General features: G+C 47.4%; 1 protein-coding gene across 1 annotated transcript in view; it reads left to right on the top strand.

The window, feature by feature from the left end:
* The window catches only part of Hoga1 (4-hydroxy-2-oxoglutarate aldolase 1), a 35,337-nt gene that overhangs the window by 13,033 nt on the left and 6,403 nt on the right, over window positions 1-15,901 (top strand). Inside the window, exons 2-6 of the mRNA XM_052762603.1 lie at window positions 6,034-6,162; window positions 6,315-6,442; window positions 7,134-7,268; window positions 7,517-7,613; window positions 9,524-9,657. Of these exons, the coding sequence (XP_052618563.1) occupies window positions 6,034-6,162; window positions 6,315-6,442; window positions 7,134-7,268; window positions 7,517-7,613; window positions 9,524-9,657 (623 nt within the window). The remainder of the gene's footprint in view (window positions 1-6,033; window positions 6,163-6,314; window positions 6,443-7,133; window positions 7,269-7,516; window positions 7,614-9,523; window positions 9,658-15,901) is intronic.

Below are 15,901 nucleotides of genomic sequence, written 5' to 3'. Positions count from 1 at the left end.
CTTAAGAATGACACAAAGAGCAGCTAAACCAGCCACCAGAGTCCGGCCTGAGTCAGCTGGGGGGTGGCTGGCTTCCCAGATCCAGACCTAATTCCATTAAAGTTCACTGGGAAATTGCTTAAGCATTTTGTCAAGCCTTTCTTCCCAGGGGGAGTTTATAAATTAGATCATGTTAAAAAAAAAAAAAAAAGTTCTGCCTCAAGCCTGCTGGTTTAGGATATTTTATACAGCAGATTGTCAACACCCACCTCAGTCAGTCTGTGTTGGTTATGAGCAGGGCCACTGTCCCCGACTGAATGATTCCAGGCCAGGCAAAAAGAGCGCACAGTAGGACAACAAGATGCTATGGGCTGCAGGGCCCAGAGGGACAGGGATTTGAGACCCTCCTCTCAGATTTTGAGAGGTCTTTGCTGGCTTCAGAGCAGAAAGGCACTCCATGAGCTACTGTGCAGAGGCAGGAGGATGGCAGTGGTTGTGGATGGGGAGAACCCTGACATATTTGCTTTTGTGGTGCCTGGGAATCCAACTAGGGCCTTGCACAACCAAGCAAGTCGTGTCCAAGACACACTCCCAGTCTGGATGGATGGAGAACATTAATAGAAGGGGAAGGCTAAGGAGAAAGGCAGGGAAACGGCTGTGGAACTTAGAACGAAGGAGGACTTTGGGGTCCACCTGCTCTCAGTTCTCATCGTGTGGAAGAGGCCAGGGTGAGGAAACTTGCCTGATCCCTTGGAGTGATTGAAGGGCTCCAGGCACCTTTTTCCATGTGAGCACACAACAGGGAACATGATTTTTAAAAAGAACGGGCAAGGGAAGCCCAGAGGAGAAAGGCTCATTGGCCAGAGACCCACAGAGGGATCCCAGGGTGATGCTTTCGAGGAGGAAGAGATGATGAGGCACCAAGGGACCGTAACAGTCCCCAGGGACACCCTTCTGGGAGACACTGTGCTTCCTTTAGGCCACAGCAATGTGGTGATATATTGTGGACCCTAATAAACTTGCCTGAGGATCAGAGGACAGAGCCAGCCACTAGATTAGACACAGAGGGCAGGCAGTGGTGGCACACACCTTTAATCCCAGCACTTGAGATCTCATGCCTTTGCTTGGGAAGCACACACGTCTTTAATCCCAGGAAGTGACATGGCAGGGCAGAGAAAGGTATATAAGGCGTGAGGAAACAGGAACCCACTCTCTGTAGGCTGAGGATTTCGTAGAGGTGAGAGCAGTGGCTGGCTCCTCCGATCTTTCAGCTTTGACCCTGATATCTGGCTCTGGGTTTTTTTTTTTTTTTTTAATTAAAAGACCATCTAGCTGGGCGGTGGTGGCGCACGCCTTTAATCCCAGCACTCGAGAGGCAGAGCCAGGCGGATCTCTGTGAGTTTGAGGCCAGCCTGGGCTACCAAGTGAGTTCCAGGAAAGGCGCAAAGCTACACAGAGAAACCCTGTCTCGAAAAACCAAAAAAAAAAAAAGACCATCTAAGATTGAACAGCACAGTAAATCACCAGGTCGCCTGTGCAGCCCAGGCCCACTCAGCACCCTTCTCAGGCCTCACCCACAGGAGCAACTTCCTCAGTGAGAGGGACTCCTCCTGCACAGGTTGGGACATGAGGGGTTCTTCCATCTAGCCCAGCCACATTCCTGCTTCAAGGTGAACTTTCTTCCAGCTCCACAAGGATTGAACCTAACACCCACATAGCACCAGGCTCTGGTGTACATACTTTACAGGTATACATACTTTACAGGTATACATACTTTACAAAGAGTATCTCATTTTAGCGTCACTGTTTGAGAAAAAGACCAGTATCTCTGGTTTCCAGTTAACGAAGCTAAAGTTTGGTTAAACTATTTTCTTTTTTAAAAAAAATTTTAATTTGTATACACCTGTGTATGTGAGTCTGCTCTCTCTCTCTCTCTCTCTCTCTCTCTCTCTCTCTCTCTCTCTCTCTCTCTCTCTCTCTCGTGTGTGTGTGTGTGTGTGTGTGTGTGTGTGTGTGTGTGTGTGTGTGTGTGTGTGTAGACCAGAAGAGGGCACTGGATTCTCCCAGAGGTGGGGTCACAGGCAGTTATGAACTGCCCTACGTGGGCAGGAAGGGTGACAAGTGTTTTTAACCATTGAGCCATCTCCAACCCCCCTTTTCCTTGTAAATTATTTTTTTTGAGATAGGATCTCCCTGTATACCCAAGACTGGCCTTGGCTTCCTGAGTGCTAGGGTTACAGGTGTGTGCCTCCATGCCTGGCGGCCAAGCCATTTTCTCAAGACCTCAGTTGGTCAGAGGGCCACCCTGAGAGCTGGTCCTGGCTTTTCTGACAAGAGCCTGTGCCCCAACCACCCCACCTACTGCTCTGCCCTGCTTTCTCACCCTTGGTGCATAGGGTCCTCTTACCTGAACCTTTCTAGACGACACAAACATAGTGGGCCTGCGACTGGATGTGCAGCCAGGGTGAAGGGGGGGGCTTTTTGCAGCACCCGACCCCAGATGTCGAAGTGCTTTCTGGGACATTTTCCTAGCTGAGCCTTTAAAATAACTCTGTAAGGTAGGGTTGAAATGACTTGTCATTTCATAGAAAAGGAAATGGAGGCTTGGAGTTGTAATGACTGCCCAGCCTGCATGCCTTGAGAGTCAGGCATAGGTCTAGTGCCTGATTCCAGAGGCGGGTGGGGTGGGGTGGGGTGAGGGGTGGGGAAGTAGGGGTGGGGGGTGAGAGTGAGAGGCTCTCTCACAGGAGACTGAATGAGGGCCTGCTGCTGCCTCCCAGGGCATCAGACCCTACCCTACTGTCCTGCTTTGAGATCCACCTATGGAGCCCAGGGGCTTCTGTAACTGAGCACAAGATGAAGAGTGACTTGGGAGTGACTGTGGCTGGGTTAGGGACCATAGCATATGCCTGTCACAACTTGAGGTGGCAGACAACTTCGGCAACTAAATAGAAATGGCATCATCTTGGTCTTGAAATAGTTGAGGGTTGGTCCAATGTTGGCTAAATGGGAGCCCCCACCAGGGCAAGCAGCTCCTTCAAAGGGGTCGGACACTCCCAGGAAGCAGTGAAACCTCACCTAGGCAAACAAGAGGCTGTGCTTTCCCAGTCCCGAGGATCTGACCTCAGGACATCAGGCTGAAGCCAGACCCTGTTTGTTTCACCATGTTCTCGTAGCATCACAAAGGAAAAGAAAAGTCACTGTCTGGCGAGAAGGGTCTGGGCGGCCCTACTGGCAGTGGAGCCTAACAGCATGGAAAAGGTGTGCGGTATGAAGTAGAGTCCCCATCCATCACGCTGAGTCCCCTGAAGGGTGACTCACAGGAACACGTTCTCTTGGTCTCAGGCCAGGAAAGTCTGTGTTTCTCCAGGGCAGCTGCTTTGCTCTTATCTTTCAGGTTCTGTGTGTCTGTTAGAGACCACATTTCCCTTTCAGCGGAAGCTCCCCATTAAATTTATGGCTTGTTACACACAGCTGCATGGCATGGATTTTGTATGCTAATACCGCTCCCAGGTTTATTGTCTTTTTCTTCTCCTACTCCCTTATTTATTTATTTATTTATTTATTTATTTATTTATTTATTTATTTATTTATTTATTTATTATTTATGGGTTTGTTGTTGTTGTTGTTTGTTTTTTGAGACAGGGTTTCTCTATGTAGTTTTGGTACCTGTCCTGGATTTCGCTCTGTAGACCAGGCTGACCTTGAACTCATAGATTCACCTGCCTCTGCCTCCCGAGTGCTGCTTTAAAGGCATGCCCCACCATTGCCCGGCTAACTACTTATGACTTTCGTTTGTTTGAGACAGGGTCACCTTTATTCCCCCACACTGGCCTTGAACTCTTGATTCTCTACTTTCCACCTCCCAAGTGCTGGGATTACAGATGTGTTTTGTTTGTTTGCTTGTTTTAATGGAAGGATATTGTCTTTGTTACCTTTCTGGACACTGATAAAATACCCTGACTGAGTAAAAATAAGAAATAGGGAAGGCCATGACTGCTCCTAGGTATGGTGGAGAAGGTTTATGATAGATAAAAGGAAGAACATAGCCAGAGGCAGGGACATCTGGGAGAGTCCAGAGTGACATGACCCTGAGCCAAGTGAGGAGAGGGAGGAGGGGAAGGGAAAGGGGAGATAATGGAACCAGATGCATCAAAGCAAAAGGTAAAAGAGGTAGGTAACCAGAATGACTAGATTCTGTAGAGAAGAGCTTCTGGGGGAAGGGCAGCTCAGGCCCATGCTGGAGAGTTTGGGGAGTGGGTAGAGGGCAGTGTATGCCAGCCATCCCCTGTAACAGGTAGGGACTGAGGGATGCTGGGAGAACATGGTGGCCAGGTCCACTTTGATATGTTAAATAGGCACCTCAGCCATTTGGTCCCAGGGTTTGAGACTTAACACTGACAGAAGGACCTTAAGGTGGACAGGGTTTATTTTGACTGAATCTTTTACGGTTACAGTCCGTCCTGGAGGACTTCCTCCCAGAAGCAGGAACTTGAGGCAGCTGGTCACCTTGCACCCACAACCAGAAGGCAGAAAGCAATGACTCTGCTCAGCTCCCTCTCTCCTTTTTTTTTTTTTTTTTTTTTTTGGTTTTTCGAGACAGGGTTTCTCTGTGTAGCTTTGCGCCTTTCCTGGAACTCGCTTTGGAGACCAGGCTGGCCTCGAACTCACAGAGATCCGCCTGGCTCTGCCTCCCGAGTGCTGGGATTAAAGGCGTGCGCCACCACTGCCCGGCCCTCTCTCCTTTTTATACAGTCAAGAATCCCAACCCAGTGAATGCTGCTGCCCACAGTGGGCGGCTGGTCATCCCTCTTCAAATAACCTAATCAAATAATCCCCCACAGGCATGCCCAGAAGCCTGGCTCCCGGGTGATTCTAGAGCTCATCAAATTGACAGTTGAGGTTAACCATCACAGGCATGGAGAGGAGAAAGAAAAGGAAGTCAATGGAAAAGCACAAGAGGAGTGATGGGGCTGACACTCTCCTTCTTCTTCTGCCAAGAGTGTCGGTTCTGCTTGGCTTTCAAAGAAATAGAATTGTTGGCACCGTTAACTGATATGGGTTAGAAACCTCTGAAACAAACAGTTGATAGAACAGGAGAGTGAGCTGGGCATGGCAGCATATGTCTTTGATACCAGCATTCCAGAGGCAGATGGATCTTTATGAGTTCCCAGCCATCCAAGGCTACATAGTGAGACCCCGTCTCTAACAAAATCAAACCAGTAGGGTGACAAAAAAGAAAGACAAATGCATGAGATGTACCACCTTTGACTGGCAAACGTTAGTTCTGAGGACATTTAGAGTTGGCATGGGTGAACACTAGCAGTTCACCTTCCTGCTGTGGGGTGTGTATTGCTCAGTGGTAAGCATGGCATCCAGGAAGCTGCACACAGACACGGCTCTCACACCTATGGGAACGTAAAAGGAATTCCTAGACAGAACCAAAGATCTTTCCAGAAAATGGTTGTTTCAGCATCATTTGCAGCAGCAAAAAAGAAGGGAAGTCTGAATATCCTCGAGGAGAGAATGTAAAATAAAGTGTGGTCTAACCATGCAATTGAGCTATGCATAGAAATGGGGCAAATGAATCAGAGCTTTGTATTCTGCTGCAGATAAACTCAAAACAACGCTAAACAAAAATAGCAAACTGCAGAAGGTTATGTAAGCCTGGTTCCATTTCTCTGAAGTATAAATTATCTTATTCATGGGTGCTTATATATGTTGCAAGGACATGAAAGAGAATAAAACACCTGAGTCGGGGCAGAAAGCCTGAGTGGAGGGTAATGGGGAGGGTTGTCATGGACTCTGGGAACATAGGTGCATGTTATGTTACAGACTGTTCTTTCTGGTAGAGTTACAGTGTTTCACCCAAAGGAAAATGGTGGGTGCACTACAGTGTATCTGTTGAGAACCTTCTATTTATGTTGGGACAGGGATGGGAAGGGTGGGTGGAAAGCCATGGTGTGAAAATAACCCTGAGGATTGTGCAATACCAGCATCCCGTTCCTGAGATGGTGGGAATGGGTGGATTATAGTGATGGGGCTCTATTTTAGGCTTCGTGGTCCAGGGCTCTACTGGAGAATTTCCATTCCTGACCAGCCATGAGCGCCTGGAGGTGGTGAGCCGCGCACGTCAAGCCATACCCAAGGACAAGCTCCTGATAGCCGGCTCTGGCTGCGAGTGTGAGGACACAGTGCCTTGGGACCTGGGGTTGCTGGGCTGTTGGGGGGGTCCGGGCTCCTGGGTCCTGGGGTTGGCTTCTGTCTGTTGTTTTGCCTCTGCCGGGACGCACTGAGGCCCTCTTTGCTTGCCTTCTCCCCTCTCCCTCGCTCAGCCACTCAGGCCACAGTAGAGATGACCGTCAGCATGGCTCAAGTCGGTGCTGATGCCGCCATGGTGGTGACTCCGTTTTACTATCGTGGCCGCATGAGCAGTGCCGCCCTCATTCACCACTACACCAAGGTAGGTAGGAGGGGTGGGCGTGGTGTAGAGGCCTAGGACCAAGCAGAGGTTGGCAGTGATGGAGGCCAGCCCTAAGGAGAAGCTTGGATTGAAATGGAGAGCCTGCATCATGTTAATAGTCACTCTAGGGCCTAAGTATAATGCCGTCATGTACCAACTGTGTGACATTCGACCATTTACCTAACCTCTCTATATCACTTTTCTTTAAAACAGGAAGAATAGGGGCTGAAGGGATGGCTCCGTGGTTTAGAGCTCATAATGCTCTTACAGATGACCTAAGTTCAATTCCAAGCACCCACGTTGGGTGGCTTGCAACCACATACAACTCCAGTTCCAGGGGATCAGATGTCTCTGGCCTCTAAGGGCACCAGTACTCATGGGCATATACCCACACAGATACCCATGATTAAAAAATAATAATAATTTTTAAAACCAAGGGAGAATAAAGCGTCTGCCTTGGGTGCTTCTTCAGGGCTACATGAGATCTGCAGCGTACATAGCTTCGAGCTGTGCCTGATGTATAGACAACACTCAGAGTCTTCCCATCATTGCTACCCATATTACAGGAGTCAGAGCTGTCACACAGCCCTGCGGTGACACAGTCCAGGGCTTGTGAGGGTAAGCATTGAGCCCTTCAGACTCAGGCAGTTGCTATCTCCTCTTTTTCTTGCCGCCCCCCCCCCCCCCCCAGGTTGCTGATCTTTCTCCAATCCCTGTGGTGTTGTACAGTGTCCCAGCCAATACAGGGCTAGACCTGCCTGTGGATGCAGTGGTTACATTGTCTCAGCACCCGAATATCATTGGCATAAAGGACAGTGGTGGTGATGTGAGTAGCAGCAGCTCCCAGACTGGGACCACCTCCTCGTTCCTTGGTTCTAGCCTGGTAGTCTCTAACCCAGAGTAGCTCTGAGACCTCTGTCAGTCCCATGCTTGGTGGGTGGGCTCCCTGAGGCACTGCTTAAACTTTGGGGCATCTCTCTGGGTACTAGGCCATGTTTTGACAGCACATGCCCAGCCCGTCTAGGCTGGTCTCTGAGTTCTGGGCCCAGCTCTCACACTGCATTATTTTGATAGGTGACCAAGATTGGGCTGATGGTTCACAAGACCAGCAAGCAAGATTTCCAGGTGTTGGCTGGGTCAGTCGGCTTCCTCCTGGCCAGCTATGCTGTGGGTAAGCCTCCTGCTGTTCTCAAAGGGTCCTGACCAACCAAGATGTACCTAGATGCTGGGGCTACTAGGAGAGACAGGGTGGTGCGGGGAGGGGGGAAGGCCTGAATCCGCAGGGAGCAGCTGTCTCAATTCTGGGTACTTGGGCTTGGCCCTTTTGGGTGGGGGAGGGTATGTGAGTACAGTGCTGCCCTATAGGCATGCCTGCAGTTGGTAAAGTCCAAAGTCCCAAATTCCATGCTTCGATGACAAAATTAACTCCTCTAATCTCACCCTGTAAATCATTCTCTGGGAGCCTCTGCTCTAGGCCAGGAGTCTGCTTTCCTCTGCCTCTAGCCATGGGACAGAATGAACTGTCAGACCTAGGGGGTTGGGATGGGATCTCTAGCTGTCTGGTCAGATTCTCTTCCAGTCCAGCATCCTACCAATGCCGGCCGCTCTTGTTTGTTTTGAGAGAGGGTCTTTGGGTTCAGTTGGGATTGAGCCATGGTGAGTGGGGCAGAGGAACAGAAGCATCAGTGAGCTGAGGTGTGAGCAGATTTTTCAGCACTGTGGGAGACAACAGTGGTTCCCATCACCTCTAGGCTCGGCACACTTCGACTTTGGTCAAGGTCGTAGGTATCTCCCTTTACCACCCTCTGGTCCCTAAAGTGCAGGATGGAGGAGGGCCGTTTGTAGCCCTTTCCTGAGAATACATGGAGAAGACACAGGCTCTGGAGGTGGGGCACCTGAGCTTTGGTTTCAACCAGGTCACTTATTCACACAGTAACCCAAGTCAAGACACCAGCCCTCACTGGGCCTGCATTTTACCCTGAAAAACTAAGTGGTCTTGTGAGGATTAGAGGGCCAGCCCCGTCAGCCACAGTGCCCAGCACATGATAAGTAATTTTTTTGTTCTTTTGTGTTGTTGTTTGTTTTTTGTATTTTTTGAGAGGGTTTTCTATGTAGTTCTGATTGTCCTGGAACTTGGTATGTAGACCAGGCTGGCCTTTGAACTCACAGAGAGCCACCTGCCTCTGCTTCCTGAGTTCTGGGATTAAAGGTATGGGCCACCATGCCTGGCTATGAGCATTTTTTGTTTTTAAATAAAGTTGTTTTTATTACATTTTTTAAAATTATATCTTATTTATTTTGTATGTGTATGTGTGTGTGCGCGTGCGTGCGTGCGTGCGTGCGTGCGTGTGTGTGTGTGTGTGTGTGTATGTGTGTGTGTGTGTGTGTAATGGCACATGTGGAGGTCAAAGGACAACTTTGGGAAGTTGTTTCTCTCCGACCAAGTAAGTCCTGGGATTGAACTTGGGTCATCAAGCTTTACTGTAAGCACCTTTTACCCACTGAGCCATCTCACTGGCCCTGTGGTAGGCATCTTACAACTAGTAAAAGTACTAGTCCTTCTGAATACTGGTCTTTCTTCCAGTACTGAGCCACTGTGGTTAGGGTCCCTCCTAACTCATCTTAGAGTCACACTCAGAGGCTGAGTTTCATGTCATGAAGCCAAGGACATTCCCAAACCAAGCTCCTGACCCCACATCCAGGCTGCTTTCCCACTCCCTACCAGTAGTGGCCCAGTTAACTGAAGGAATAGGACTTCAGAACTTCAGTTCCTAGTTGCCCAGCCACTAGGGTGTCAAGATCCTATCGGGGGACATGGCAGGTAGGAGGTAGGTGAAGGGGCTATCCTGTACGCTGTGCTTCCTGTCCCACCACTGGCTCTGAGCAGCAACTGCCATGCCGACTTCTCATTCTGAACATCAGGCGGCCTTTGCCTCTGAAACACAGAGCATGCCTATGACACGGCCCAACGAGTATAGAAATCTACATCCTGTGTTACCAAAACGAAAAGGCACGGGCCCAGAGTTTGGGATTCTCCGTAGTCAGTGGCCCTGACAGATGTTCTGTATCTCCTTCCGGCAGGAGCTGTTGGGAGCATATGTGGCCTGGCCAATGTCTTAGGGGCCCAGGTGTGCCAGCTGGAGAGACTCTGCCTCACGGGGCAGTGGGAAGCCGCCCGGACACTGCAGCACCGCCTGATCGAGCCCAACACTGCGGTGAGCTCCCAGCCTGGGCTGGCACGGGGTCCCTGCTCAACCCTTCCTTCCCTTTCAGACTGTCCATTTAGAGACTGTCCCAGTTGGGAACCCTTACTGCCTCCCCAGGAAACCCCAATTGCAGAGAGTGAGCCCTGTCGTTCCTCAAGCTTCAGGATTCATTGGAATTCCTACGTGGGCCAGTTAAATGTCTGACCCTTTGAACATGCACTGAACAAGTGCCCTGCATGACTCTGGGTACACACCTAGAGGTTCAAAGCCTGGAGACAGCGCGCCATGGCTTTTCAGCAGCTTCACGGGGTACAGACACTGACAATCAGAGTGACTTCAGCGGGGGAGAACTGGACAAAGTTTCCTTTTCTAGGAGAGTTGTCAGAACGGTGTGCTCTGCAGTTCAGACCTTAGGTTCCAGTTCTTTTGAGGGCAGGTCAAGGAGACCTTAGCAGGGAAGGCTGGTCAAGGTCAAAGCTATTTTGAAATTTGAAGAAAACTGAAAAATGTGTCCTTATTTTATTTATTTTGAAATAGAGTCTCACTGTGTTGCCAAGGCTGGATTTAAACTTGTTGGCTCTTGAGATCCTCCTGCCTCGGCCTCCTGAGTAGCTGGGGCTGTCCTGACTTGGCATTTGTACGAATGTAAATGTGTGTGTGAGCGCCTTCTCTGTATCCTCGCCAGCAGGTGTGTTAGACTGTCTCATTCCAGCTCTGTTGACAGCTGGGAAGTAGCACAGGTTTCTGGTGCTGAGGACATTGAACATCTTTTCATGCATTTGCTTGGCACAGCCTTGTCATTCAAATGTCTGCTCATGTCCTGTGCCCGTCTTCCTTTCTGGTGCTGGAAACTGTGCTCAAGCCTCACACAAGCCAGACATCATGTGCTTTGCTATCCGCCTGCAGTCCTGACTGGTTGCTTGTCCAGTTTTTCTTTCTTTCTTTCTTTCTTTCTTTCTTTCTTTCTTTCTTTCTTTCTTTCTTTCTTTCTTTCTTTCTTTCTTTCTTTCTTTTTTTTCCAGTTGTTTGTTTGTTTGTTTTGTTTTGTTTTTGAGACCGGCCTTCTCTGTGTAACAGCCCTAGCTGTCCTGGAGCTCACTTTGTAGACCAGGCTGGACTTAAACTCACAGAGATCCACCTGTCTCTGCCTCTCGAGTGCTGGGATCAAAGGCGTGCGCCACCACCTGCCATCTTGCCCGTTTTCTAAGTGAATGTCTTTCTCAATTGTTAAGTTTGGAAGAACTTCATACTAGTCCTTTGTTGGATGTGCACTTGTAAATGTTTTCCCCTAGTCTGTAATTTGCCTTTTTCATTTTCTTTACATGTTTTTGGTCAATCAGATTTTAAATTTTTGAAAAAAGAATTAAGATTTTTGTTTAAGTCAAATTTATCAATACTTTCTTTCTTGAATCATACTAATTAATATGAATCATACTAACTAATACATATTAATGTCAAGCCTAAGAAGTCTTTTTTCAACACTAGTTGCTAAATATATTCTCCTACTTTGTTTCCTAAAAGTTTTATAGTTACATTGTAAAAGTTGGTGACCCATTTTGAGTTAATCTTTGTGGAAAGCCTGAGACTTTGGTTGAGGTTCCTTTTTTTGCCAATGGATATCCACTGCCTCCAAACCCATTTGTTGAGAAAGCTTTCTTTTTCTCCGTTGAATCCCTTTCTGCCTTTGTCAGAGTCAGTGGGGCAGATCTGTGAGAGTCTATTTCTGGGTTCTCCATTCTCTCCATTGATCTGTGCGTCTGTACCTCAACTGTGCCACACTCCGGTTTGTTAGCTGTGCGTAAGGGTTCAAATACATCTTGTAATTGGCTGCTTCTTCCTATTTGGTTCTTTTTAATCTTCCTTAAAATTGCTTGAGGTAATTGATTCCTTTGTCTTTCTATATTAATTTTAGAATAATCTTGTCTATATTTACAAAAAAATTTTTTTACTAGGAATTGTTAACCTGTAGACCAGTCTGGGATGGAGATATCTTCCCTGTTTCATTGTTCAATCCTTTTTTTTTTTTTTAAAAAAAAAACAAAACTTCAAGACAGGGTTTCTCTGTGTGGCTTTGGAGCCTATCCTGGAACTCTCTTTGTAGACAAGGCTAGCTTCGAACTCACAGAGATCCACCTGCCTCTGCCTCTTGAATCCTGGGATTAAAGGAGTGCACCACCACCACTGCCCATCCATTGTTCAATCCTTAAACACAGTGCATTCTCTACTTATTTGAATCTTTGTTTATTCAGTATTTTGTAGTTTTCTTCAAAGAACTTCTATATATAGTTTGAAAAATGTATACCTATGTTTCACTACATAGCCTTGGCTGGACTAGAACTCACAGAGATCTGCCTATTTTTGCCCCCCCCCCCCAAGTGCTGGGATTAAAGGTATGCATTACCTAAGCCGGGTGGTGGTGTCGCACGCCTTTGATCCCAGTACTCTGGAGGTAGAGTCAGGCTAATCTCTGTGAGTTCGAGGCCAGCCTGGGCTACAGAGTGAGATCCAGGAAAGGCACCAAAGCTGCACAGAGAAATCCTGTCTCGAAAAACAAAAACAAACAAACAAACAACAACAAAAAGGCATGCATTACCAAACCCAGCTACTTCATGCCTTTTTGGGCAAGTGAAAATGGTATTTTAATTTCACTATCTATATATTCATTGCTAGTATGCTAGTATTTAGAAGCACAATTCTGTGTGTGTGTTTATGTTTGTGTGTATATGTGTGTGTATATGGTGAGGATGAAACCCAGGGCCTCAAGCATGCTAGGCAAATTGCCATACTACTGAGCTACATTCCCAGCCCTAAGGCTGGTTTTTAATATTTCTCTTACATCCTGTAGCTTTGCTGAACCCACTCAGTAGTTCTGGGAGGGGTTTGTTGTTTGTAGTTGTTGGGATTCTCTACATAGACAATCATATCATCTACTCACAAGGGGAGTTCATCGTGTCCATTTCGGTCTCTATGTCGTTCATTTGCTTTTCTTACATTTCTGCACTGACTAGGACTTCCTGTACTAGGACAAATAAAATTCCTGGTTCCTGCCGGGCGGTGGTGGTACACTCCTTTAATCCCAGCACTTGGGAAGCAGGGACAGACGGATCTCTGTGAGTTCGAGGCCAGCCTGGTCTACAAAGTGAGTTCCAGGAAAGCTAAGACTTTAGCTTACACAGAGAAACCCTGTCGGAGTGGGGGTGGGGGAATCCTGGTTCCTGATCTTAATGAGAAAGCACTCAGTCTTTCACCATGAGTATAACTCCTGCTCTGGGTTGTTGTAGATACTTTTTATCAATTGAGGATACTATTCTCTATTCCTAGTTTTCTATGAACTCTTACAAATTATCAGTGAGTGCTGAATTTTGTCAAATGTTTTTTCACATTGTCTTATATGATCATGTGACTGTTCTTTAGCCTGTTAACATGATGAACTATATAATCAATTAAAAAAGATTTATTTTTTATTTTACGTGTGTAGGTGTTTTGCCTGCACATGTATGTATGTACATACACCATGTGCATGCCTGGTGACCATGAAGGCCAACTGAAGTTACAGATGGTTGTGAGCTACTACCCATGAGGGTGCCTGGAACCAAACCTGGGTCCTCTGCAAGAGCAGCACTTCCTCTTGACTGCTGAGCCATCTCTTCAGCCCCCAAATCACTTTTTTTTTTGAGACAGAGTCTCTCTAGATAGCTCTGTCTTGCTATGCAGATCAGGCTGGCCTCGAACTCACAGAGTTCTGTCTGCTTCTATCTCTCAAGTGCTGAGATTAAGACATGTGCCAGACTAAACACTTTTCAAATATTGACACATTCCTGGAACAAACCTCATTCAGTCATAGGATATATATTTTTTTGGTATATTGCTGAAATTTCATTTAGTGATATTTTGCTAAGAATTCTTATGTCTATATTCATGAGGAATAACGATCTATTTTTTCTCCTTCCTCTGTTTCTCTGTCCTCCCTTCTCCTCCCCCCTCTTCCTCCCTTCCTCTTGCCCATCCGCCCTTTCCCCATTGAGTCTGGTTCATCAAATGAACTAGGGAGTACTCTCTGCTCTTCTGTTTCCTGGTAGAGGTGATACAGAATTGGTACTAAATCTTCTTCAAACATTTCGTGGAAATCTCCAGTTGAAACCATGTGGCCATGGTGATTTAACGGGATCACTGGACTATGGTTGTAGATGGTTGTGAGCTGCCATGTGGGTGCTGGGCACTGAACACAGGACCTCTAGAAGAGCAGCCTGTGCTCTTAACTGCTGAGCCATTTCTCCAGCCCTCCTCGTTGGAACTTTTATTTTAAAACTTTTTGTTATTACTGGGGGTTGTACGTGCATGCCCCGCTGCACAAAGTCAGAGGACAGCTTTGTGGAGCTGGTTCTCCTCTACCTTTATGTGGGTTCCAGGGATCAAACTCAGGTCACTGGGCTTGCCTGGCCGCTGCTTTGCCCACTGAACCATCTCCCCAGCTCCTGCTGGAAATTGTATTGGTTGCGCCCCCTGGCATTTTATGGTTGGTATCTTCAGTCCCAAGTCTGAACCAGGGGACTCACCATTGTGTTGACCCTTGGTGCCTGAGGTTCCTGGTTGATCGTCCCTCTTCAATCTATCTTTCGGAGTTTTCTTATCTGTGTTTGGAGACAGGGTCTCACTATGTAGCTCTGATTGGCCTGGAATTTGCTGTATAGACCAGGCTGGCCTACCACACTTCCACCTGCCTCTGTCTCTTGAGTGCTGAGATTAAAGACACGGATCCCACACAAAACAGATTGCACTGCCTGTTTTCTGTAATGTCCAGAGTGTTCATCAGTGGTCCTTGGGAAGCATAAGCACAAATGTCTCTATCTTCTCGAACATGAAAGTTTTAAGTAATTTCCCAAGCTGTGACTCTTCCCACCCTGAACATTCAAGTAGTTGAAAACAATATATAGCAAAGTGGGTATAGAAAACTGAGAACATTACTTACCTCAGGTTTGAATGTCTTATATATACTTAAGCAATTTTTTTTTTTTTTTTTTTGGTTTTTCGAGACAGGGTTTCTCTGTGTAGCTTTGCGCCTTTCCTGGAACTCACTTGGTAGCCCAGGCTGGCCTCGAACTCACAGAGATCCGCCTGGTTCTGCCTCCCGAGTGCTGGGATTAAAGGCGTGCGCCACCACCGCCCGGCGCAATTTTTTTTTTTTTTAAATTTATTTATTTATTTATTATGTATACAATTTCCTCTCTGCATGTATCCCTGCAGGCCAGGAGAGGGCACCAGATCGCATTACAGATGGTTGTGAGCCACCATGTGGTTGCTGGGAATTGAACTCAGGACCTCTGGAAGAGCAGACAGTGCTCTTAACCACTGAGCCATCTCTCCAGCCCAGGCGCAATTTTTTTTAATCATTTTACTTCCCTGGGAACAAACTCATTAAGACATTCCCCCCCCCCATAAATCTATTTCTAGAAACAAAATCAAATTGACAAACAAAACATTGCCTAGACTGCCCTTGAACTTTCTCTGTAACCCAGGCTGGCCATGAAGTTGTGATCCTCCTGCCTCCGCACCCTGAGTAGCTGGTATGATAGGCCTGTGCCTCTAGGCCCACCTTACCTTGATTATATTTTTGCTTTTAAGTTTTGCATCAGAGGCAAGTGTCTAAGCTATCTGTACCCCAGCTACACAGTGGTGGATACTTTGTAGAAATTGGTAGGTGTGTTGTTCTAAGGTCTCCTGCTTAGCTTGGGTCCTCTCCTCAGTTTTAGAGGAAGGACATCTGAGAAGGAAAGGAAGCTTCTTCCTGGATGCGGAGCTTCTCCTGGGAGTGACTCTGTCAATAGGTCTAAGAACTTGCAGAGGGGGCTGGAGAGATGGCTCAGAGGTTAGGAGCACTGACTGCTCTTCCAGAGGTCCTGAGTTCAATTCCCAGCAACCACATGGTGGCTCACAACCACCTAATGAGATCTGGTGCCCTCTTCTGGCCTTCAAGGACACATGTAGGCAGAATACTGTATACATAATAAATAAACAAGTTTTTTAAAAAAAAAAGTACTTGCAGAAATGAAGCCTTCTAGCTAAGTTGGGCTGGGGCTGCCCTGAACACTCTGGCCATTCCCCTGGGGTGGAGGCCTGGTTTTCTCATTCCTAGCTACACACACAAGAGAAGAGTCCCACATCTGCATCCTGCATCTGCATCCTGCCAGGACAGGAGGAGGTAGTGCCCCCAGCTGTCTTGGGGACCGCTGTGATTTAATGGTGTTTGGTCATC

The sequence above is a fragment of the Peromyscus californicus genome, unplaced genomic scaffold (assembly GCF_007827085.1).
Source record: "Peromyscus californicus insignis strain IS unplaced genomic scaffold, ASM782708v3 Scaffold_4__1_contigs__length_199733344, whole genome shotgun sequence".
Classification (NCBI taxonomy): Eukaryota; Metazoa; Chordata; class Mammalia; order Rodentia; family Cricetidae; genus Peromyscus; species Peromyscus californicus.
Note: the sequence above shows the minus strand (reverse complement) of the source record. Positions and strands in the feature narration are given on the sequence as shown.